Source organism: Myodes glareolus, chromosome 12, assembly GCF_982192425.1.
Source record: "Myodes glareolus chromosome 12, mMyoGla1.1, whole genome shotgun sequence".
NCBI lineage: Eukaryota > Metazoa > Chordata > Mammalia > Rodentia > Cricetidae > Myodes > Myodes glareolus.
In genome coordinates this window covers 22327216-22350125 of record NC_142037.1, presented here as the reverse complement: position 1 = coordinate 22350125, position 22910 = coordinate 22327216, and the positions used below count along the sequence as shown (strand labels likewise).

The window sequence follows — 22910 nt, the reverse complement described above, 5'->3', positions numbered from 1 at the left end:
CACTGAGTCCATTTAGTTTTATTTATATGTACATGTCCAGCCTATGCAGGAGAGTTCATCCCTGGAGGAACAGGCACTGGCTACCTGTAGCTTTTCATCTAGAGGTGGAACTCTATGGAATTGTCCCTGATCACACTGGCACATCAGCTACTGATGTCATTATCTGATGTGTGTGTGTGTGTGTATGTGTGTGTGTGTGTGTGTGTATCTTCGTAATTCTTAAGCAATTAAATACAGTAAGCTCACTGCTGGCACTTTATATATAGTAATAAAGGTAAAAGGGTATACACAAGCTGTCTTGTGAGTGGGCAGATACTATGCTGTTCTAAAAACCTGACTCTCATTGTTGGTCAGTGTTACTAGAAAGGTAAGGAAGTCATTGGCCTAAAGTAGTAGCTTCATGGCTTTTATTCCATTAAAAATGACAGCACAAATCCATGTTCAGAGAACAGAATACATTTAAAGTTTCAACAGTGTACAAAATTAAAGTTTGGATATCTGACCCCAGGTTTAACATCAGCATTATCTTACAAGGCGATGTCTTTCATTTATAAATGACTTACTGGACCAGGGAGAGTATAGTTGGGAAAGTGTTTGCCTTGCAAGCCGGAGGACCTGAGTTCAAGCCCCAGAGCCCCTTTAAGAAAAGATGGGTATGGTGGCATGTGCTTATAATCTCAGCACCGGGGAAGAGGAAGTGGAGACAGGCAGATCCCTGGGGGTTGCTGGCCATCGCCTACATGGTGTGTTCCAGGCCAGAGAGGGACTCTCAAATAAAAATGGTGGGTAGGCAGTGCCTGGGGAACAACACCTGAGGCTGTCTTCCGGCTTACTCTCTCTCTCTCTCTCTCTCTCTCTCTCTCTCTCTCTTACTCACTCACTCACAGCATATTAGAGTTTGTATTATTCTGGAAGTAAGTCATCTCCTAACTCTTCATCAGCAAAATCATCCTCGTCGATTCTCTTTTTGGCTGCAGTTTTTGGTCTTTCTATTTGGGGGCCCAGTGGATCCACATAGGAGGCATCTAGGTTTCAAAAGAGATCATGCCATTAGAATAGAAAGAACAAGAAACTTGAAAGCAATCTAAACTCAGTCCAACCAAACCCAATGACTCAGAGTGAACAGAAACGCTCTTCCAAGTTTGACCAGTCTGCACATGTCAGTTCCCAGCAGTTCCCCGGGACAGGACACACTTGCCACCTCCGGGTCTTCTTCAGACCAGCTGTGCTGGAGGAGCTGGGGCGGGGGGACCAGCACTTGCCTATTTCTTTGTTACTGCTACTTTCATAGGGTTCATCTGTCCCAGGCAAAGCTCTGAGCTTGGCACTCAGTCGTTCACTTTTACTACTGGCACTATTGTTCTGGCCACTATCTGAAAACAAAAATAAAAATGCATTTGTTTAATAAGTAAAGGAATCATGACATCACATTGCACATCTTAAATCATGTGTGTTTGCCAAGAAATATGTAGTCTGTTTCATCAGAAGCTGACTCTGGGGAATGGAATTCAGGTTTGAAGGAAATCTCTTGTTGGAGATCTGAGCACATATAAAACATCACTTGAGCATCTGCCCTGCAAATGTGCACTTACTCACGGGCTTCAGTTTTACTTTTTACGTGTGTTTACTTGTGTTTGTGTCTGTGTGCACTTGCCAGGCATATGTGTGGAGGTCAGAAGAAAACCTGTGGTGGGTTCTCTCTACCATGTAGACCTTGGGGATTGAACTCAGGTCATCAGGCATAGTGGCATGTGCCTTTCCCTTCCTGAGCATCTTGTTGGTCCTAGGTTTCAATTTTAGAGAAGCTGAGTGGTTGCCCTGAAGATTACAGCCAGGAAGAAAGAGCATCTGAAGGAAGGATAAACGGGCAGTGCAAAACCAACCTCATCGCAAGGCTGGCGAGGTGCCCTGAAGACGCAACACTAGGTGTGGTGCCGTTGTGCCCTTTGTTTTTGAGACAGGGTCTCACGTGTCCTGGGCTCAGGCTGTCTTTGAGCTCACTCGGTAGCTGAGAGATTCCCCTTCAATTTCTCATCTCCCTGTCCTCACTTCCCAAGTGCTGGGAGTGGCCACCACCTTGGGCTGTTAACATCAAAGACTGTACTGCAGGCTAGTCATGAACTCAGGGTGGGCAAGAAAACCTGTACTACACAAGTACTGTCTTCAAACATTCGAAGATGAGAAAGATTTTAACTCACTATCAGGCAAAACTTGTAAAGAATTATGGCTGCCAAAAGATAGCACCTTTTTGGGGGAAAACACAATTTATGTTAGTCAAGATTTTCAGAGACATGGGCAATGGTGGCACACACCTTTAATCTCAGGACTCGGGAATCAGAGGCAGGTGGATGAGGCCAGCCTGGTCTATAGAGCAAGTTTCAGGACAGCCAGGGCTACACAGACAAACACTGTCTCAGGGGAAAAAAAAATCCAGAGAGACTGAATACTAACAATGGTAGGAAATACCTGTATTATTTTTCTTTTTCTTTTTTTTCTTTCTCTCTCCCCCTCCCCCCAGGACAAGGTTTCTCTGTGTAGCCCTGGCTGCCCTGGAATGCTCTGTAGACCAGGCTTACTTCAAACTAGGATCAGCCTGCCTCTGTTTTCTGAGTGCCGGGATTAAAGGCGTGCGCCACCGTATTTGGTTTGCTCCAGGCAGTTTTACTTTGTTTTTGTTTTGAGATAGGGATTCACAGTGTGACCCTGACTGGCTTGAACTCATTTTTCATCAGGCTGTCCTTAGACTCACAGAGGTCTCCTGTCTCCTGGAGAGAGCATTAGGATCAAAGTGTTCAGTATTTCTTAATTAAAAACTATTGTTTTCATTATTGTTGATGTGTATGCGTGATGTGTTTGTGTGGGATGGGGTCTTGTGTCATGGTTCATATGTGGAGGTCAGAGAACAACTTTCTGGTGTTGGTTCCCTCCTCTTACCTTTATGAGAGTTCCAGGGAGCACACTCAGGTTGCCAGGCTGTATGGTAAGCACCACCACCACCTGACGAGCTCCCACACTGGGGATATTTATTTCATTTTCCACACACATACAAGTTGGCAACAGAACCCTGAGATCTCCTTTAGGCCCTTACACTCTCCTAGAATCCTGACATGTAATTCCTAGTCATAGAAGATTCAAATCCTGTGAAAAAAAGAAACCTTTAAGGAAATGAAACCTGAGTTGGGTGTAGTGGCACATGCCTGTAGTTCCGCTAGGAGTGAAGGCCATACTCAGTCACATAATGAGTTCAAGGTCAGCTTGGGACATATGAGACCTTGTCTCAAAAACAAAAAATTACTAACCAAACAACCAAACCCTTGACATCCTTTGATTAGCTTTACTTGTCCATTTGCAAATGTGGCTGGTGCAGTGGTACCCACTGTCACGGCCAGCACTCCATAGGCAAAGGCAGATAGATCTGTGTGAGGCACAGGCTAGACAGAGCTGCAGAGAGAGACTCTGCCTCAATCAATCAATCAATCAGCAAACAAAAAGGACAAAATAAAAAGCAAAATGACATGTCTCACTGTATTGCTTAGAGTGGGTCTCACACTAATGTGGGGTCAAATGAACCCCCTGCTTCAGCCTCCCAAGTAGCTTGGGCTATGGGCAGCTCACCATGCTCGGCCCATACTATAGTCTGAGGGGTACATTATTAATACCATAGACACAAATAGGTTAATACTCATGACTGAGTCTGGCTGGAAAGCTGAGGAGAGGGCTCAGTTGGTGAAGTGCTTGCTATGTGGACTGACAATTTCCTAGGATTCACATTTAAGTCAGGGTGTTAAGTGTCGCAGGTCTTTAGTCCCAACACTGGGGAAGCAGAGGCAGGCAGGTCTCTGAGTTTGTGGCCAGCCTGGTCTACAGAGCAAGTTCTAGGACAGCCAGGGCTATTCAGAGAAACCCTGTCGAAAATTGAAAAAAAGAAAACAAACAAACAAACAAAAAGCCAGGATGTTAGGTAAGCCCACACTTATAATCCCAGCAGTGGGGTTTGGGGACAGAAGGATCCTTGGGGCTCACTGGTCAGCCAGCCTACTCTAGTTGGCGAACTCCAGGCTAATGAAAGATCATGTCTCAAAACACAAGATGGATAGCTCCTGAAAACAATGCCTAAACGTGAGCTCTGGTCTCTACATATGTGTAAACACCGAGGTATACACACATTCATGTGCACAACTAATAAAATTAAATCACTTTTTAAATTGTATACTCATTTCACTATATCAAAAACCAGTAACCAGTATTTCTGAGGGAAGTTATATAATAAGTTTAGGAAATAAAAATTTGGGGAGCAGCTCTTCCTTCCCTGGCATGGCTGGAGAGGCAGAAGTCTGTACTTTGCCTTGTGTTAACTCACAGTTTGTGAACTGGTTTTCCTGCGGTGCCCTATCCTGGGTGACTTCATTCTAAGTACAGATGAAGGGGCAGGCTGACAACTGAGTAACTTCCTCCTAAAGATAAAAAGGGCTACTCTGCTAAGTTATCTGAGTAAACTGAGACACGTAGCAGAACTGTCACACAAACCAAGACCTTCACAGGACCTCCAGACTGCAGATGGGGACAACACTTCTGCCTCATACCTGACACCAAAGCCTCCACCAACCTGCCATCTGACTACCTGGTTGGTGCATGGGACCAACAAGCAGAGAACCTCTGACACGTGTCCATTTGTTTACCCGTCAGTCCTGCACCTCATGGTCCTGCATGTCCACTTCTGCAGATGAAGAGTTTCCAGAAGCTTCTCTAACAGGGTTCTTATCTACCCTGCCTCTCCCCACAGACTCCACATCTCTATCAGCCCTTCTGCCTCAGGAAAGCCTCTCTGAACTCTGCTGTAGCCTCCTTAGCTCTTCTATAGTCATCCTGTAACCTACACACACATACGTGTAGACATGATTTTTGTGTCACATGCAACTGTGAGCTCAGAGTTAGTGTTGGCAGGTTAAGACAGGGATAAAAAAATCTGGTGTTTGCCCCAGCTAGCTATGGAGGGAATTCAGAACTACTTGGCAAATTGCAGCCAGCATAACTTTTGTGAATTTGTCTTCAAGTCTGACATTGTGGAAAGACACAAATGTGTCCATCTATGTTTCTGATATGGTGTACTCAGGACAGTAACCCTGAAACCCAGGCTTCCTGGATGCCACCCAGATTCACACATCACATAATAGCTGTCCGGCTGAGAGAAGGTATACAAAGTAGAATGTGAACTTTCTTTATGTGCACATCCCCAGCTGCTGCAGCTCCAGCTCATTAATCTGGGGGACTACAAAATGTGGCCCACTTCGTAACAGTAGCTGAGCATTTGGACAAACTAAACCCACTACAAAACCTGGCTGGCTTAGAAACAGTAGCTAAACATTTGGCAAACTAAACACCATACTCTTTCTCTGCCTTATCCTCAACCCAGCTCCAACTCTGGAACAGCGCCGGCTTCCTGGCTTTACAGGCAAGGCTACTGTCCTGGGACTGTTCACAGAAGCTCCCAGCAGGTCTTGGTACCGACTCCATCCTGTCTTGGTGACCAATTGTAACATTTTAGTATTGTTGTTTTATATATGCACTCTTTTCCCCCTTGTGACAAAGTGATCCTTAAAAACATTTTTTTTAGATTTAGTTAATTTATGCATATGAGTGTTTTGCCTGTGTGTATGTATATGTACTTTGAAAATGTCGGTGCCTGTGAAGGTCAGTAGAGGGCATCCTGTCTCCTGAAACTGGAGCTACAGGTGGTTGTGAACTACCATGGGTGCTGGGAACCCCTTATATTGACATAGTGATCTTTTCAATATAAGGTCTATTGCTAAACTACGTAAGGCTAAGGGGCCTATCTATATACATTTCTATCACGTTTTCTTCAAATAAAAATGAATTCAATTCTCAAGAAAGGTGGCCTTCGCTTATTGAAAAAGAATATGCTTCCTAATGAGGCAGTTAATCATAGAGAATAACTTGGGCTATGCACACATCCATCTCTGAACAATGTACCTAGCAACCTGTTAGCAACCTAGGACCCCGGCTTGCACAGATCTTGCTTTAAACAAGAAGAATAAACTACTCTCCTGAGCAACCTTTTGATACTCCTTGGTTTCAACTGTACCATCTGGGAACTACAGGCAATGGGCCAATCTGCCCTAGACTGGTTTTGGGTACATGTGTGCAAGTAGGCAAACTGTATCCTTAAAGTGAACTTTTAAAGAGAATTCTCTACTTACCGTCTTATGGCTGTGCATAATTTGGGCATATATATGATTAAAATCAGATGCATTATGGGAAGGGACATGCACAGTAAGCAAGGCTTATGTAATCCAAACCTGCCAGTCAGAGGAGAGCAGCACCTAAATCACAACCATACTAAGCAAACTCCCCCCTCCCCCAGTTAAACTCTGGGAAAGGAAGCCCCGACCAGTATCTGGAGCCCTCGAGCACTCTCAGTCGCTGGCCTGCTGTCAGTCTTGACAGAGTTTATCCCAACTGCTCGAGTTCTTTGCTTTCATCAAGTTTCCTCACTATTCTGCAATCCTCATGGGCTTTAATTTCATTCTCAAGTAAGAAGCCAAGAACCTGAAAACACCCAGTCTGGTCCTTGCCCAGTGATAACATAGAATAAAAATTATTTACAGTGGTTGATAAACTCAAGGCAAGAAAATGGTAAAGAGAACATAAAATGCAATGTAATATTTTTTGTTAATTTTCTAAATGGTTAGAATAATATTGAGGGCTTGCTTGTTTGTTTGAGTTAGGGTTTCTCTGTGTAATCTTGGCTGTCCTGGAACTAGCTCTTTAGACCAGGCTGAACTCGAACCCACAGAGATCCTCCTGCCTCTGCTGGGATTAAAGGTGTGTGTTACCCAACATGATTGAGGTTTTAAAATCAGATTCAAATGCAAGGATTTTCCTGAAATGAGTACATGTTACATTCACATAAGCAATGAAAGCAAGAACAATGCATGGACATGGCCCCTTCAGCACCAGTATGGTTTGGATTGTCATGAGTGTTAACCACTGATGCACCCGGTACAAGAGGGAAGGACACAGCACTTACTCTGGCCACCTGATAGCCCGAAGGTGGCTTTTATCTTAAATAGTTCCATAAAGTCACAGCCATAAAACATTTTAAACAACCAATAACATTCCTTGCATTTTTCTCCTTTTATTGATTTCTGGGAACTTTCTAGTGAGCATCATTACTGTACTCTGGCTGCACCCCTAGAAGTTGTTATGTTAGGGCATCCAGGTTTTAGGGCTCCCAGAGGTAAAATCCTCTCTTAAATACAGCTAGGAAGTCTGATAGCTGATCCTGTCCAGGATAGGTAGCAGGGGCCTGCAGTAACTACCACAGGCCAAGGGAGAGACGAATTACATTTGAGGCTATGTGTAGTTTACACTTCATTTATCCTTAGTGTTTTCTACCACAAATAATGTGCTAAATATTGCATTGTGGGTACTTTACAAACTCTCTCTCTCCCTTTCTCTCTCTCTCTCTCTCTCTCTCTCTCTCTCTCTCTCTGTCTCTGTCTCTGTCTCTCTCTGTAACTCTTTGTCTGCCTCTGGGTCTCTCTCTCTCTCTCTCTCTCTCTCTCTCTCTCTGTCTAATGGGGACATGTGCACATTCATACGAAGGCCAGATGCCATTCTTCATCATGTGCCTTGGACCTTGTTTTTTGGAAACAATCTCTTATTGGCCTGGCAGTCACTGGTTAAAACAGACTTCCTCACTGGCAAAGCTGCAGGGAGGGACCCTCCTGTCTCCACGCCCCCAGCACTGAGATCATAAGTAGGCACCACCACACACAGCTCTTTTTTTTCTTTTTGAACATAAAAGCTTTATCTATATGCATCCATTCACATTGCTCTTACAGTCTCCTGCACCCAGGCTTGCCTACAACTTATTATGTAGTCCCGAATGACCTAGAACTTGTGATCTTCCTGCATCCACCTCTCAAGTACTGGGATCTCGGGGGTGCACCAGCAGGGCCAGTGCTTATGAGGTACTGGATTTGGAGCTCAGTGCTTCCTGAACGACAGACATGCACTCTAACACTGAGCCACATTAAAAAGATAATTATGTAAAATGATAACTATACCAATGCATTGTTTAGTTTATGTCATAACACAGCTCTTTATGTGGGTCCTGGGGATCAGATCTGGGGCCACTTGGGCTTGCATGGTGGGTACTTTACAGACTGAGTTATTATCCCTCCAGCCCTGATTATCTTTTAAGAATTAAATACCCAAATTTAGTAAAAACTGGAATTCTATTCCTATTTTCACAGCAGCATTATTTCGCCCATGGTGGTGGGGGAGATAAAGACACAGTGTGGCTGCGGGTGTTACTACCGCGCACAGGAAGGGGACAGAGCATCTTCTCTCCCTGCTGCCCACCCACTCCTCAGATCACGGATGTGACTATCTCTGACTGGCTTGAAACTGCTCTCATCAGGGCTACACTGGTCACTCAGGCATCAAGGACCAACTGATGGATCCATACTCAATAATTCTTCAACCTTGCCTTTCTCTTAACATAAGAAGTCCTTCAAATGTCACCTGTCAGCTTATTTTGGAAAGGAAGTACCTCTTAAAACAAAGCTTTTCTTAAAAAAAAAAAAAAGTCTGCCTGCCATTCATCACAATCTGTCATGAACACAGTGGCTATGACTCTTCCAAATCTGTTCTTCAAGAATTCTCCTTTGAGAATATAACTATGATTCTCCAACTGTAACTATAGTTTCGATATGTTCTCTAATCTATAACTATGATATCCTGATTCACTAGACATTTTAAAAGTTATTTTTGGTCTTTCTTTTACCCCCAATGATACTGATATAAAAGTAACTGAGGAGACACAGTCTGGCAGTGTGAGGAACTGTTGGTATCTAGAAATGCTGACGCAAACGGACGGACGTTCATCTTTACACAGCGATGGCTGAGGTATTCACCCTCTCCTCTCTGACCTAAACATATCGCGCACAATCAGCTGACAGGGGAGACTTTGGAAAAGCTGACCCTGCCGGCTGCAGTCACTCATGAGAGGAGAGGGAGCCTATGCAGGGATTCAATAAAGACAGAAGCAAAAGAAACACTGACTTAGTATTTTGTTTCTTAGTTTGTTTTGAGACAGGGTTTCTCTGTGTAGCTTTGGAGCCTGTCCTGGAACTCATTTTGTAGATCAGGCTAGCCTTGAACTCAGAGATCCACCTGCCTCTGTCTGTCCCACGCTGGGATTAAAGGCATGTGCCACCACTGCCTGGGGATTTAATATATTTTTAAATCATATTTTGAATTTTAAATGCTTAAATACCTGACATGTGAAGTGGATCGGGGAAGGAAAGGACAGCGGCATTAACTATGGTTAGTGTTTAGCTGAGGCTTCACCCCAGCCCCCAGCACCCATTTTGGAACGTTGGGCAGAAAGTTTCATTTCAAAGCTCCCTCCCCTGGGAGTTACCTCAATCCAAACTCCACCTCCAAGAAAGCCCGTCAAAAGGTGACCCCTCCCCAGGGAGGGTCAAGGAAGCCCGCCAAAAGGTAATCCCTCCCCAGGGAAGGTCAGGATCACTCCCACAGGGTATTTAAATTGCCCCCCCTCCCCGAGAATGAACACATGGTCTCCCCTTTTCCCTTCGTGTTCCCCTGGGAGTGCTGGTGCCCATTAAACCTGGGTATCTTTTAATTTGGTCTGCTTTGGTCTGATTGGAATTATATGCGTTGGTGGATGACAGGAACTTGCTATGCATGTATTTGCTGGTAGAGCGGTCCCCAGGACATGTTGGTACACACTAGGAACCCCAGCATTCTGGAGACTGAGGCAGGATTGAAAGCTAAAGGACAGCTTGGATTACATAGCAGTATCTCTTCTTTCCTTTCTCTCTTTATCCTTCCCTCCCTCCCTCCCTCCCTCCCTCCCTCCTTCCCTCCTTCCTTCCTTCCTTCCTTTCTGGTTTTACGAGACAGGGTCTCTCTGTGTAACTGCTCTGGTTGTCCTGGAACTTGCTTCATAGACCAGGCTGTCCTCGAACTCACAGAGATCTCCCTGCCTCTGCCTCCTGTGTGCTGGGATTAAAGGTGTGTGTCAGTAGCACCCAGCTTTCTTTATTTTTGAGACAGGGTTTCTCTGTGTAGTCCTGGAACTTGCTCTGTAGACCAGGGAGGCCCTGAATCTTTCTGCCTCTGCCTTGAGAGTGCTGGGACGAAAGGCATGCACCACCACACCTGGCTCGGCAAGACCTATTTCAACACAAAGGGAAATACAGCTAGGAAGATCAGAAGGAAAACAAAGGAATAACTGATAAAAAAAAAAAAGTTTGTGTGTTGCTCCAGGCAGTGGTGGCTTATGCCTTGAATCTTAGCATTTGGGAGTTCAAGAGTTCAAGGCCAGCCTATTCTACAGACCAAGTTCTAAGACAGCCAATGCTACAAGAGAAACCTTGTCTTGAAAAACCAAAAAAGAAAAAGAAAAAAAGGTTGTGTGTATGCATATACGTACAATAGATATACATAAAATTCCCATGAGGCTCGCAAGGTGGTCCAGCAAGCAGAGGTGCTTGCCATCAAGCCTTACTACCCGAGTTTGATCTCTGGGACCTCTGTGGTAGAAGGAGAGGACTGACGTGTGTGTGTGTGTGTGTATTTATCTGTCAAGTAAAACAATCCCATTGTATATGTGGGCACACATGCCACAGCATGTGTGTGGAGGGCAGAGACAACTGTGGATCAGTTCGACCTTTGCCTGAGTTCTGGGGACTGAGGTTAGGTTGCCTAGGTTTCAGGGCAAGCGCCTTTACTGAGTTACCTCACTAGCTGTGACAGTAACTGCTAACTCCTCGCCTGGGAGGCGAGTCTCTGGGTACCCCTGTGAGAAGCTGTCTAGATTAAGTCAGTCTCTGAGAATGTGTTAACGGACATGGGAGACCCACCATTCCCACAGGAGGCCACAGACCACAGAGAGGGCAGGTAGAGCACCCGCATGCACTTGCCCCTTGTTCTCCACTTCTGGACTCTGGGCACAGCGGGTACAACGCGACCAGCTGCCTCAAGCCCCTGCTGCTGTGGCTTCCCCTGTGGGGAAGGGCTGTGACCTGGAACTATGAACCGGAGTAAAACCCTCTCTCCCTCTGAAGCTGCTTTTGTCGGGTGTTTGATTTATCACAGCAGCAGGAAGAAGAACTAAGAAGTCCCCTCTGTAACATTCTTATCTTGGGTGGTCTGTGATTCAGTAATTTGTCTCTGCCATTCCAAAGTGGATTCATCAACGCTTCCATTCATGGCGTTACTGGGATAGTCAGTCAGCATTTCTGTTAAAAGCGAATCTCTTCAGTGAGCCAGCAATGTGTTTCTTTCTGAGGGCTCTCATGTACTTGGACATGTTCCTCCAGTGCCCGGAAACAAACTCAGGGGCAGAACATGGATGTGGAGGCAGCACAGTGGCTCAGCGAATAAAAACACAGGCCTGAGTTCCACCTGCAGAACCAACTCAACCAAGTTGTCCTCCGGTCTCCACATACATTTGATGACACAGGCGTGCCCTTCCGTCACACGTAAGCACACACAATAGAAACGATAGAAAAAAATACGGATGTGGTACTAGGGCGGACGGCAGCACCTCCAGTTGTGCCGAGTGAAGTTGGAGCACCGCACTGGCCCATACCCAGTGGAGGCCCACACCAGACATTACTTTAAAAGCTCTCGGTGTAAACTCACTTCTTCCCCTTGGCAGCCCCCTGTGGTGGGTGCTAGTCTCCTCTCCCGCTACTGACAGGGAACTAGAACTTGGTGACTTGCTCAGGCTCACTTGCAATATGGTTTGACAAAGGAGTTCAGGGACTGGGACTAAGCATAGTGATCTTAAACTGAGCTCAAGCTAAGGGCCAGAGGAGAGGCAAACGTTCTCCTGGAAACACAGAAGTGTATCGCAAAACCACGAAGCCGTTAAGTGAGATGTTGCTGGAGGTAGCTGAGGTGTAAAGAGCTAATGAAGTTTTAGGAGAAGGGTACGGACACGGAATCTCACAGCCCAAGAAGTTCATTTGCTCAGATTGCTGTAAACTGGCACTTAGATCATGGGACAGTATCATATGTCCTACCATCACAGAAAGCTCAGCCTGAGCAGGGCCTGACACTATAGACCTGAGACTTTTCATACACACAGCAAGCTACGGAAAGGCTTCACATTTCTCAGTGGCTGGGGAAAGGCAAAGAAGAATATATTGGAACATTTGAATATCATGGTCTTCAAATCCTTATGTCTAATAATTTAGTCTGATGCCCATTCATTTGTATAATGTGCAAAGATGCTTTCATAATTCAATGGCAGAATGGAATCATATCACTGACATGTGGTCTGTAATTCTAGATTATCCATGCATGGTCTGGCTTGGCTTACAGAATTACTAAGCCAAATGGAATGCCCAGAACATCTCAACAGTGCGCACTTATGTGCAAAGTTCTGATGCCAATACTGAGGGATTTTGGCATGTGTGTCCCTCTATCCTCTAATGTTTATCCCTAAGAAGGCTTATGTGCTACAAAGTGGTCAGGACTAGGCTGTCCAGCAAAACCATCAATTTGGTCTCTGGAGTGAAGGGGCTGTTCAGACACAGGAGTCCCCAGCCCGGCCCTCGGGGCTTGCTTCTCCACAGGAGTGGCTCACTCCCTTCCTCCAGGTGACTCAGGTGTAGTACCTCCTTGGCAAGAAGATTGTAGCGACCACTCCAGACCAAATCTGGGGATCTCTCCATTCCTGGAGGCATAGGAGTGGCCTTTTCATTCTCTGCGTGTAATACCATGAAAACCCAGAAAACTATTGAAAAGTGTTTTCTAGACAAAAACAACAAAACCCGGCCTGCTTTGGGATTATAATCTCCAATTCAAATTTGGACTTTTACAAACTAAGATGCCCTCAGAAGTGACTGAGAAGCGGGTTTCTGCTCACTGAGCCACAGTGATTTCTGCTCATTACAAAGGCACTCGGAGCAAAAACGTACATTTCCACTGGAGCAGTTCACATCCAGGACACTGTCAAAAATCACACGACAAAGCACAGCAAACCACTACAGTTACACAGAGCAAACAAAAAGAGCAATTTACAGCACAGCCTTTAGTAACACAGCGCCCGGGTGAGGCCACAGACAGTGCAGGGTAGTGTCAGGCAGCGCTTTACCAGGAAGCATCCTTGGACTCGAGAACGCATACACAAGAAGCAGACACGCAAAACAGTTTCCTGGCCTCCTAAGTGGAGCCAGCATACTAGGTGAGAACAGGGTTATTCTCCTCCTTTGTTTACCATGGAGAACAGAAACACCAGGACTACTCTGAAACTGTAGAATATGTGCTCCTGATTTTGGATGCTGGCATTCTTTTTTACATTCTTATTTATTTATTTATTTATTTATAGATAGGGTTTCACTGTATAACAGCCCTAGCTGTTCTGGAAGTTGCTTTATAGACCAGGCTGGCCTCGAACTCACAGAGATCCATCTGCCTCTGCCTCCTGAGTGCTGGGATTAAAGGAGTGCCCCACTACTGCCTGGCTGGATACTGACATTCTTGATTTAATTTTTTTTTTGCATGTCTATCAATATGCTGCTAAACCCTGACCCCCAAACTCTGCTTATAAAAAGCAATGCATTTTTTTTACTATGAGTAGTTAAAAATATTTAAATTCACTTGATTTTCGTTAGTTATGTAAAAACAAAGTTCTGAAAATCCTGGGCATGGCCTCAGTATGTGGGAGGCTGAAGCAGGAGTAAGGCTGTGAGTTTCAAGGTAAACCTGGGCCACCACAGCAAGTGTGTCTCAAAAACACCCATAGCAGAAAGTATCATGTATTGAGGATATGTGTGTCCCAGGCAGTGTGGAGGCTGGCTCCATGGCTGTGCACATAATGGAAGAGGCATCTCAAGGTGAGCCCTATAGTGACAGTGCCAGGGGAAGACCTAAGCTGGGTACCACACTGGCACGCACTGGGAACCGCTATGGGGACAACAGAATGACCTTTGCCTGTAACTGCATCACACTTAGCTTTGGCATTAACTGAGTGGCGCCATAGTCCTTCCAGCATGGGTTGGGATGACACAGCAGGGACAGTAGGACTGGCAGCTCCTCAGACTCAGCAGTGAGACCCTAGAAGTCTTCAGTAGTCTGACGAGCCTTCTGCATGACTCTAAGGTTGGAGTTACTTGGAGAAGGAGAGGTGATCTAGTCTGATCCAAAAACACAAAGCCAATCAATACACCAGAGCTCTCAGAGGTGAACTCTGCAGACAGCTACACTATACAACCAGTGATCCCGACACAGTTGGGTCCCTTGTATCCTTCTCCTAGATCAGACTTTCAAAGCTAGTTTACGCCCTTATATTTTTGTTTGTTTTGTTTTGAGACAGGGTTTCTCTGTGTAGCCCTGACTATCCCAGAACTCTGTAGACCAGGCAGGCCTCAGACTCAGAGATCCACCTGTCTCTTAAGTGCTGGGACCAATGGCATGCGCCACCATGCCTGGCTCCGCATTTGTTTTTACCACACTGTACTTGCTTCAAGAGGGCTTTGTGCAGATCTCTACTGAACGTCTTTCTTCCCCATCTGATCTGTGGATGTGCGGAGGCCGAGTGCTGTCCTGCTGCAGAGACTGCCAGGAATCATGGATTCACCATGGGGGTGTGGAGAGGCTCGTTCCCTCTAGGACCCCTAAACGGGAATAATGGGGATGGGAAGGTGGAGGACTTGAGGACAGGGGGGCTGCTATACTGGGCTTGCGGGTGTCCTGGGGCAGGGGTGAGGGGCTCCCAAGTCAGACAGAAGAAGGCAGGCACAGCCTGTTTATGCTGACTGCAGGGTGGGTGCTGAGAGAGGTGTTCACATCCGACAGCAGGATGAAGTGAAGACGTCGGGACTGACGTGCTTGAGGTGTCAGAAACAGGGAACATTTAAGGCCAGTGCTAGGAGAAGCCGCAGTACCCGGGGAAGGTCCTGGGCAGCCCTTTAAACCGGTGCCAAGCAAACCAAGCGACATGAGGCCCTGTGTGGAAAGTGTCACCAGGGCCAAGTTTCTCCTTGGAACAGCTTTTTGTGAATATAAAGCTCACTTGTGTGCTAGCAGTATTTGTTTTGGCCTGAAATGGACTGGATGGGAGAAAGCAGAATTGGTTAAAATTGGCAGTGGAGCGGTGGGGAGGCAGGGGCTGGGGCAGCTTCCCCCGACACACAGGCATCCCTTCTCTCAACCCTGACTGCGGAGAGTTAAGGCCAGTTTAGAAGGGCACTAGGGGGCTGGGCAGTCTTCCTGGAGACCGCTGAGAGCCCTGGGCAGCCTTTCCAGACTGCCTCCCCAGCTCTCCCTCTGCTGCAGCATCCTTTGCAGATCTAAGGCAGGCTTTTCAGAGTGGAAACCCAGGAGGCTCAGGCTTCCAAATGAACAAGCAGCCCTGAAAACGGAGTGTAGGGTGGCAGGCATCAGGAACAGGCCTGTCTTTATTCTGAAAACTCAAGGTTTGCAGAGGTGTTGTCCTCAGAGCTACTTGAATTTTTTCTTTTCTCTTTCTCTCCCCTCCCACCTCTTGTTTAGTTTTTTGAGACAGGGTCTCGTTCTGTAGCCCAGGCAGACCTGGAACCAGCCCACTATTTAGCACAGACTGGCTTCAAATTTGTGGTAGTGATCCTCCTGTGTCAACCTCCCACGCTAGACTTACAGGTGGGAGCCATCTCACCCAGCGTGGTCCCAGAATTTTAATGCAGGGTGACTTCTTTCCTAAAGGTCAGCTATGAAAGGAATACTGAGTTGTAAAGAGACCAGGTCACATATCTTCCCGTTTCTATGAACAAGCACTGTCAGTTTGATCTGGGGAACCTTCTAAGTCTCTTCTTTTGAGGGAAGGTGGGGATGATAGTGTCTTGGTTTGTAGCCCATGCTGGCCTACAACTCCACATTCTCCTGCCTTAGCCTCCCGGGGCTGAGTTCACAGGTGGGCACCACCTGGCCTGGCTCAGGAGTTTCTTTTAATGTGTGCACAATGCTTGCTGCCTAGTACTTAGCTAATACCATTTTTTTTTTGACACAGATTTTCAATTTCTGACCTACAGGTCAAAAGTCCACAAGCTGAGAAGGCCAGGTTTCCTGGTGGCCATACATGAACTTCTTGGATATAAAACATGGTTGGAGGCCTTATTCTCTTTAGTGTGGCTATCCATATGCGACACTAGGTTGAGAACACAATGCTTGACTGTGTGGTGTTACACACATGGTTAATGTTCCACACTAACTTCTGGGTTCGCAACCTACTCAGCTCAGAGCTTGTGGATGGGGGCCCATGGGCTTTATAGCTGCCTCCAGCTAATGAAGGAGTGGTGGCCTACACCTTTCAGACTCAAGACTCAGCTCAGTCTAACTAAAGGCCAAGTGGATTCTATGAAGTAGGAGTTGGGAGGTATCTGGGAGATAGGGACGGTAAGAAGACCATGGGATGCTGCGAGGGGACCACTGCTCCTCGACACAGCAAACTGCCTCTGATGCCCCCTCCTGCCTTTTAGGCTCAACACCAACCACTCCTCCTCATTTCTCAAACTGTGTGTCATGGCGCCTGTGGCCTGAGGAGAAACAGGCCAGGAGGTAGAGGTTGGCTCTTGAGGAACCAAGCTGTCTGGCTAGAACCATACGCCACCAGTAACTACAACTGCCTAAACACAGTTAGCAAAACGGAGCTCTGGATTCATGGTAGACTCTTTGTCTCAACTGCAGTTTTCTGTCCACAGGAAAATCAGAAAACCCATGTGCTTTTCTACCGAAGCAGGCCTAGCAGTGGCACTGAAGCCCATGTCTTTCTAACTAGATGTCAACCGCCTCGCCAGCGGGGACCGCATCCTACTCCTCCCCAGGAGTCTGCGCCACACGCCTGCATTAGGACACTACAGGCAACACTGCTGGTGTGTCAGCCAGAGCAGGGCGGAGTGTGGGGATGAGAGGACGGAGGAAAACGTAGCATTTATATTTCTTTAAAATTAGCTTTTTTAAAACTATTACATTTCTACTGTCACTACCACTACCTGACAGAAGCTGAGGGGAAAAAAAAATAGAAAATGTACTATAATGTTTTGTTAACAAATGATGCCTCAAGGAGCCCAAATCAAGGAATTTAAAAAATGTCAAGACCTTCAAAAGCATGTAAAGTATTAAAGGTTGGCTCACAAGCAGAAGTATGCTGTCAAGATCAAGACAGGACGTGACACACACACCCTTGTTAGAAGGGCAACGCCACTGAGGTAGGTCGGACTAAGATCTGGGTTGTCAGTACCCTAGGGCCACACTGCTTCTCATGCTAAGTTCTTTACAAGGGAATTTTGAATTTATTTATTTTTTTAGGTTTTTCAAGACAGGGTTTCTCTGTAGCTTTGTAGTCTGTCCTGGAACTAGCTCTTGTAGATCAGGCTGGCCTTGAACTCACAGAGATCCTCCTGCCTCTGCCTCCCAAGTACTAGGATTAAAGGTCAGTGCCACCACCGCCCAGCTGGAAATTTGAAATCTTAACAGTCAACCCTCATTCATATCTATGCTATTCTCCAACTTGAACTTGACTAATTAATGGGCAGAAACAGACAGGTAAATTAAGAACTAAAATATGGCAACATTTACAAACACATATCTATTAGAACAACCACTAGCCAGGTTAAAATAGGTGAGGTTTCACTGTGTACATAAATAAACAGACAAAGAACATAAAACATACAGAGGACCCTCCAGGATGATCTCAATGTCTCTGTGGAACCCAGTGTTCTAGAGCATGGAAGATACTCACCACTGCCAGCGCTTCCCTCTCGTTTGCTGCGGGAGCCTCCACCACTGTCTCTGCCCGATTTTATGCGCTACAGAACAAGGAGAGAAGAATAAGTGACATTCCTTCAGAACCACACATAACAAAAGAGTGATGTAAAACTAGCATTACCACGTGACCCTCAGGACTAATTCATCACTATCCAAGAGCTGAGTTAACAGAAAAAAAAGGACAGAATCTTTTTATTTTATTTTATTTTTTTGGTTTTTCAAGACAGTGTTTTAGAGTGTAGCTTTGGCTAACCTGGAACTTGTTCTGCAGACCAGGCTAGCCTCGAACTCATATGGATCTGCCTGCCTCTGTTGAGACTAAATGCAAGTGTCATCATGCCTGGCTGAACAGAATTCTTTTGAAAGTAAGGTCTGATGACCCCCTACCCCCCAGGATCTGCAGAGGACACAAATGGCATTTTTACTCAACAATAACCTTTGCACAGCCAAGCGATTAAAAAAATCAAACAGTGCTGGGTGGTGGTGGCACTTGTCTTTAATCTCAGCACTTGGGAAGCAGAGACAGGCAGATCTCCATGAGTTCAAGGCCAGCTTGGTCTACAGAGTGAGTTTCAAGACAGGCTCCAAAGCTTCAGAGAAACCTTGTCTTGAAAAACAAAACAAAAACTCCCAACAGCACTTTCTTGACGAAAAGATTCAGAACATAATAATAATTTGAAAGAAAAAGTGGAAGAGGAGAAAAACATGTCCCAAAGGCTATTTCCTACCCCATCCCTAATCTGTAACAATTAACCCAGTCCATTTGAGGAGTCAAAACAAACAAATGAAAAAACAAACAAACAAAAGCATCCTGGCTTTTGACATTAAACTTCTAAAATAAAAACATTACTAAAATCTCACACACACTTATGGTTTGGTTAACAGTTACTTTTCTGGATACTCAGAAGCATTTCAAAAGGCATCTCCAGGCCAGGCTGTGATGGTCCCATGTGTGAGCAAGCAAGTATGTATGTGTGTGTTGGTGGTGCGTGTGTGCACACGCATGGAGGCCAGAGGTAGATGCTGGATGTCTTTTTAGTTGTTCTTTACCTTAATTTTGAGACAGGATCTCTAAGCCTGGAAGTCAGGGATGTGTGGCTACACTGGCTAGCTGACAGCTCTGGGAATCCTCTTGTCTCTGCCCTTCTGTGCTGTGATTGTACAGACATGTGTCATGCTCAGCCTTTACATGGGTACTGGGTGTCAAACTCAGGTCCTCGGACTCGCATGGAAAACTGTGGTATTCTTTCAATTTCTTTCCATAATATATGGTTGTTTTGTGTTTTGCCTAAGTATCAAACCTTTTATTTTGAGATTTTTTTTTTTTGCTTTTGTTTTTCTGAGACTGGGTTTCTGTGTAGCTTTGGAGCCTGTCTTGGAACTAGTTCTTGTAGACCAGGCTGGCCCCGAACTCATAGAGATCTGCCTGCCTACGCCTCCTGAGTGCTGGGATTAAAGATGTGCGCCACCACCGCCTGGCTAGTGCTGTTTTTTAAGTACTTTATTTGATATTTGCAGATGCATATAATGTATTAGTGCCCAACCCAACAATTCATCAAGCAAATATAATAACTGTAAATATATGAGCACTGAATATTGGAGTCCCTGGTTCCATAAAACAAACACCAAAAGACCAGGTAGGTCCTGAATCAGTAATAATAACTGAGTTCAGCATTCCATTCTTCGCTCAGAGTTTCAGCTTGGATGCAAGCTAGAAACCAATAAACTGCAGAGTTCAACTACACTATAGATTAAATAGATTTCACATATCTATGAAATATTCTATCCAATGGATATGGGATATACATTCTTCTCAGCAGTCCTTGGAACAGTCTCTAAAATAGGTTACATTCTAGGCTACAAAGCAAGTCTTTTTTTAAAAAAATATTTATTTTGTATACAATATTCTGTCTGTTGCATGTATGCCTGCAAGCCAGAAGACGGCACCAGACCTCACTACAGATGGTTGTGAGCCACCATGTGGGTGCTGGGAATTGAACTCAGGAATTTTGGAAGAGCAGGCAATGCTCTTAATCGCTGAGCCATCTATCTCTCCAGCCCAACAAAGCAAGTCTTGACAGCAACAAACAATAAAATAAAACTAGAAGTCAACAGCAGAAAGAAACAAAAAACACACAAAGAGTTGGAGACCGAACAATAGACTTTGAGTGATCAGCAGGTTGTTGAAGAAATCAGGAGAAATTTAAAAATTCCTAGATCAAATGAAATTGCTCTTCATCAGAACCTGTCAAACATGGCTAAGGCAGTTCTAGGAGGAAAGTTTATGGCTGAGTGTGCACAGGAAACATCAAAGGCCCGTGGGAAGCTCGGTGGGTGAAAGTACTGCCCTGCAAGTCTCATGGCCTGAACTTGATCCCCAGATCCACTCTAAGGTAGAAGAAGAGAACCAGTTCTACAGAACTGTCCCCTGGCTCCACAGGCATACTGTGGCATGCATGCCACCCCAATCATGCACACACTCACAGCAATCCTTTTTTTTTAATTAAAGAAAGCTGAATTAAGCAACCTAATGATGAACCTTAGAAAAACATCCAACACACTAGATGACAACAAATAGGCTATCAATCTGTGAGATGAAGAAGAGAAGAATAAAAAATTAAATCAAAAAGTTGGCTCTTTGAAAAATCACAAAGACTGAAAATCCCTAGCCAATTTAACCGAATAAAAAGAAAAAAGATTCACATTCATAACATTAGAAATGAAAAAAATAAGGTCATCAAAGTCCAGTGAAATCCAAAGGTTATTATATAATACACTGAAAACCTACATTTCAAAAGACTGGAAAATTTGGAGAAATAGATAAATTCCTGGACACATTTACCAGAATTAAATCAAGAAGACAGAAATAACTTAAAGAGATCTATAACTAGCGATGATATTGAAAATACAGCAAGAGTCTAACAACAATGCCCAGGACTGGATGGATTCACTGCCAAATTCTCCCATGCATTCAAAGAAGAGCTTTTCTTAAATTGTTCTATAAAACAGAAGGAGAAAGAATATTATTCCAAACTCATTCAACAAATCTACATTTCCTTAATAACAAAACCGGGTACAGACAGAACAAAACATTAAAAACACTATAAAACAATTTCACCAATAAACATAGGCATAAAAATTATCAATAAAATATTTGCAAACTAAACTCAATACATTAAGAAGATGACACATCATAACCAAGATGACTCCATTACAAGGACATAGAACACAGCAGACACAAACTAATAAAGGTAATCCAGCACATAAGCAGACATGAGTACAGAAATCACGTTACCTCCATACATGAAGAAAAGGCTTTTGACAATGTTCAACATCTCTTCATTATAAAAGCCTTGAAGAACCTAGGAATAGAACTAAAGATCCCAAGCAGCCAAAGCAATCCTACACAGAAAGAGCTGCTAAAAAAAATCACAACATCCAATGTCAGAGTCACCCCAGACTCCTGCGTCCTGCTCGGGTGGCGCTAGGTGGGAACAGGATACTTAGGGAGGTGTGAGTTTTCATAGCCACCAAATTGTTTTATCCACCACGCTGTCCCTGCCCTCAGCCGCAACCTTCTACCCCCGTTTGATCCCTATTTTTCTAACAACCACTTAAATCTCTGCGTTCTGTCCATCTGGACTCCTGGCCCACCATGGGCACCCCTTGTCTGACTCATCTCTCTGGCTCATTCACCAAGAGAAACCTAAGCCTCGGCTGTTTCTGTGACTCGCCTCTTCCCAGGACACTGGGAAATGGCCAAGCATGCAGATGGGCACCACAGGGCATCAAGGATATACTCAGCATCTCAGCCCATGCCCACAGACCTCCACTCTCTCTCCTCTTCATCCGTGGCAAGTGAAGTCCTGCTGCTGCATGGACTGGAGACGAGAGCATCCTGGGAGGCCCCTAAGTCTTCCTCCAGTTCCTCTATTTGGAGATGCCCTGTGTGCCCCTGGTGGCCTCCCCCTTGTCTCTGCTGGCTCAAGGTTTCCTCTAACATCCTGTATGTAGAACGGTATTCATCCTTATTTCCAGCTCAACATCCACGTGCACTCACACCCAACAAATAATGGCCGAAGGATATGGCTCAGTGGGTAACACTTGCTGCGCAAGCCTGATTCCTGAGTGCTATCCTTGAACACACAGCGGAAGCAATGAACCAGCTCTCGAAAGCTGTCTTCTGACCGCCCAGGCATTGTGACACAGGCAAGCTCACATTCTCTCTGTGGCTTCTCATAGCTCTTTCTCTCTTCATACACACATTACCTTTACAAAATTAAAAAAAAAAAACCCAACAAATCCAACCAGAAGGGAATCTAATGGGCCAACCACTGTTAACAGCCACGACAAGGGTGTACAGACGCCACCAAGATGACACTGGGGTTCAAAGACTAGGAACCATGAAGCCTTAGTCAGCTGTTCACTGCTGACACCATGGGGAGAAGTCTGACCAACGTATCTTAGGCGACCATTCTTCCTCAGCGGGTACCGAGGAAAGCCCCTGGGACAGACCCATGACAACCGCAATCCCATCAGGCCATGGGGCCGACTCTGGCAGTCCTCCAGGGATTCAGAGCTGGCGGGGAGTTGGTCTTGCCCTGTCAGTGTAGAGAGGTAAAGCAGCCACGGTAGAGCCAAGAAAAAACTCAGAAAGAACTCAGGAGGGCCGGGCTACAGCACTACAGAGCTGCCTAACAGGTAACCTAGGCAAGGCCGGAGAAGAGAGACCCTGTCACAGGGCATAACACAAACGTGGCAGCCAGCAGATGAGTGGGCTAAGCTGAGGCACTGCTGAGATGAGAAAATAAAGGTCAGGTGGGTAGTGATTAAGATAATGATGGGGTGGATCTAGGATTTGTACAGTTAGACAAATTCTGAGATTGGAGAAGCTGTCTGGAGAAAGCATTAACTATGAAGATCAAATAGGTACAAAGATATAATTTATGTATGAAGGGTAAATGCAAATGGGAGTTTGCAGTTGGCTCTGTTGGCTCCACAGTGACAGCCTGGCCATGGTGGCCTGCGCAGCAGCCCAGGGTCTACTCTTAGACTGACATCTGATCCACAGCTCAACCCAGAACCATTCAGAACCAGGT

General features: G+C 45.4%; 1 protein-coding gene across 3 annotated transcripts in view; it reads right to left on the bottom strand.

Moving 5' to 3' along the window:
* Nucleotides 1–390: 390 nt before the first annotated feature.
* The window catches only part of Ift88 (intraflagellar transport 88), a 106726-nt gene continuing 84206 nt past the window's right edge, over nt 391–22910 (bottom strand). For 2 of the 3 annotated variants that reach the window (XM_048442030.3, XM_048442028.3), the window contains exons 24-26: nt 17786–17852; nt 1263–1373; nt 391–1025 (exon numbers count right to left, since the gene is read on the bottom strand). In XM_048442030.3, the coding sequence (XP_048297987.2) occupies nt 904–1025; nt 1263–1373; nt 17786–17852 (300 nt within the window). In that variant the 3' untranslated portion in view covers nt 391–903. The remainder of the gene's footprint in view (nt 1026–1262; nt 1374–17785; nt 17853–22910) is intronic. The other variant, XM_048442029.3, reaches the window with a different exon arrangement.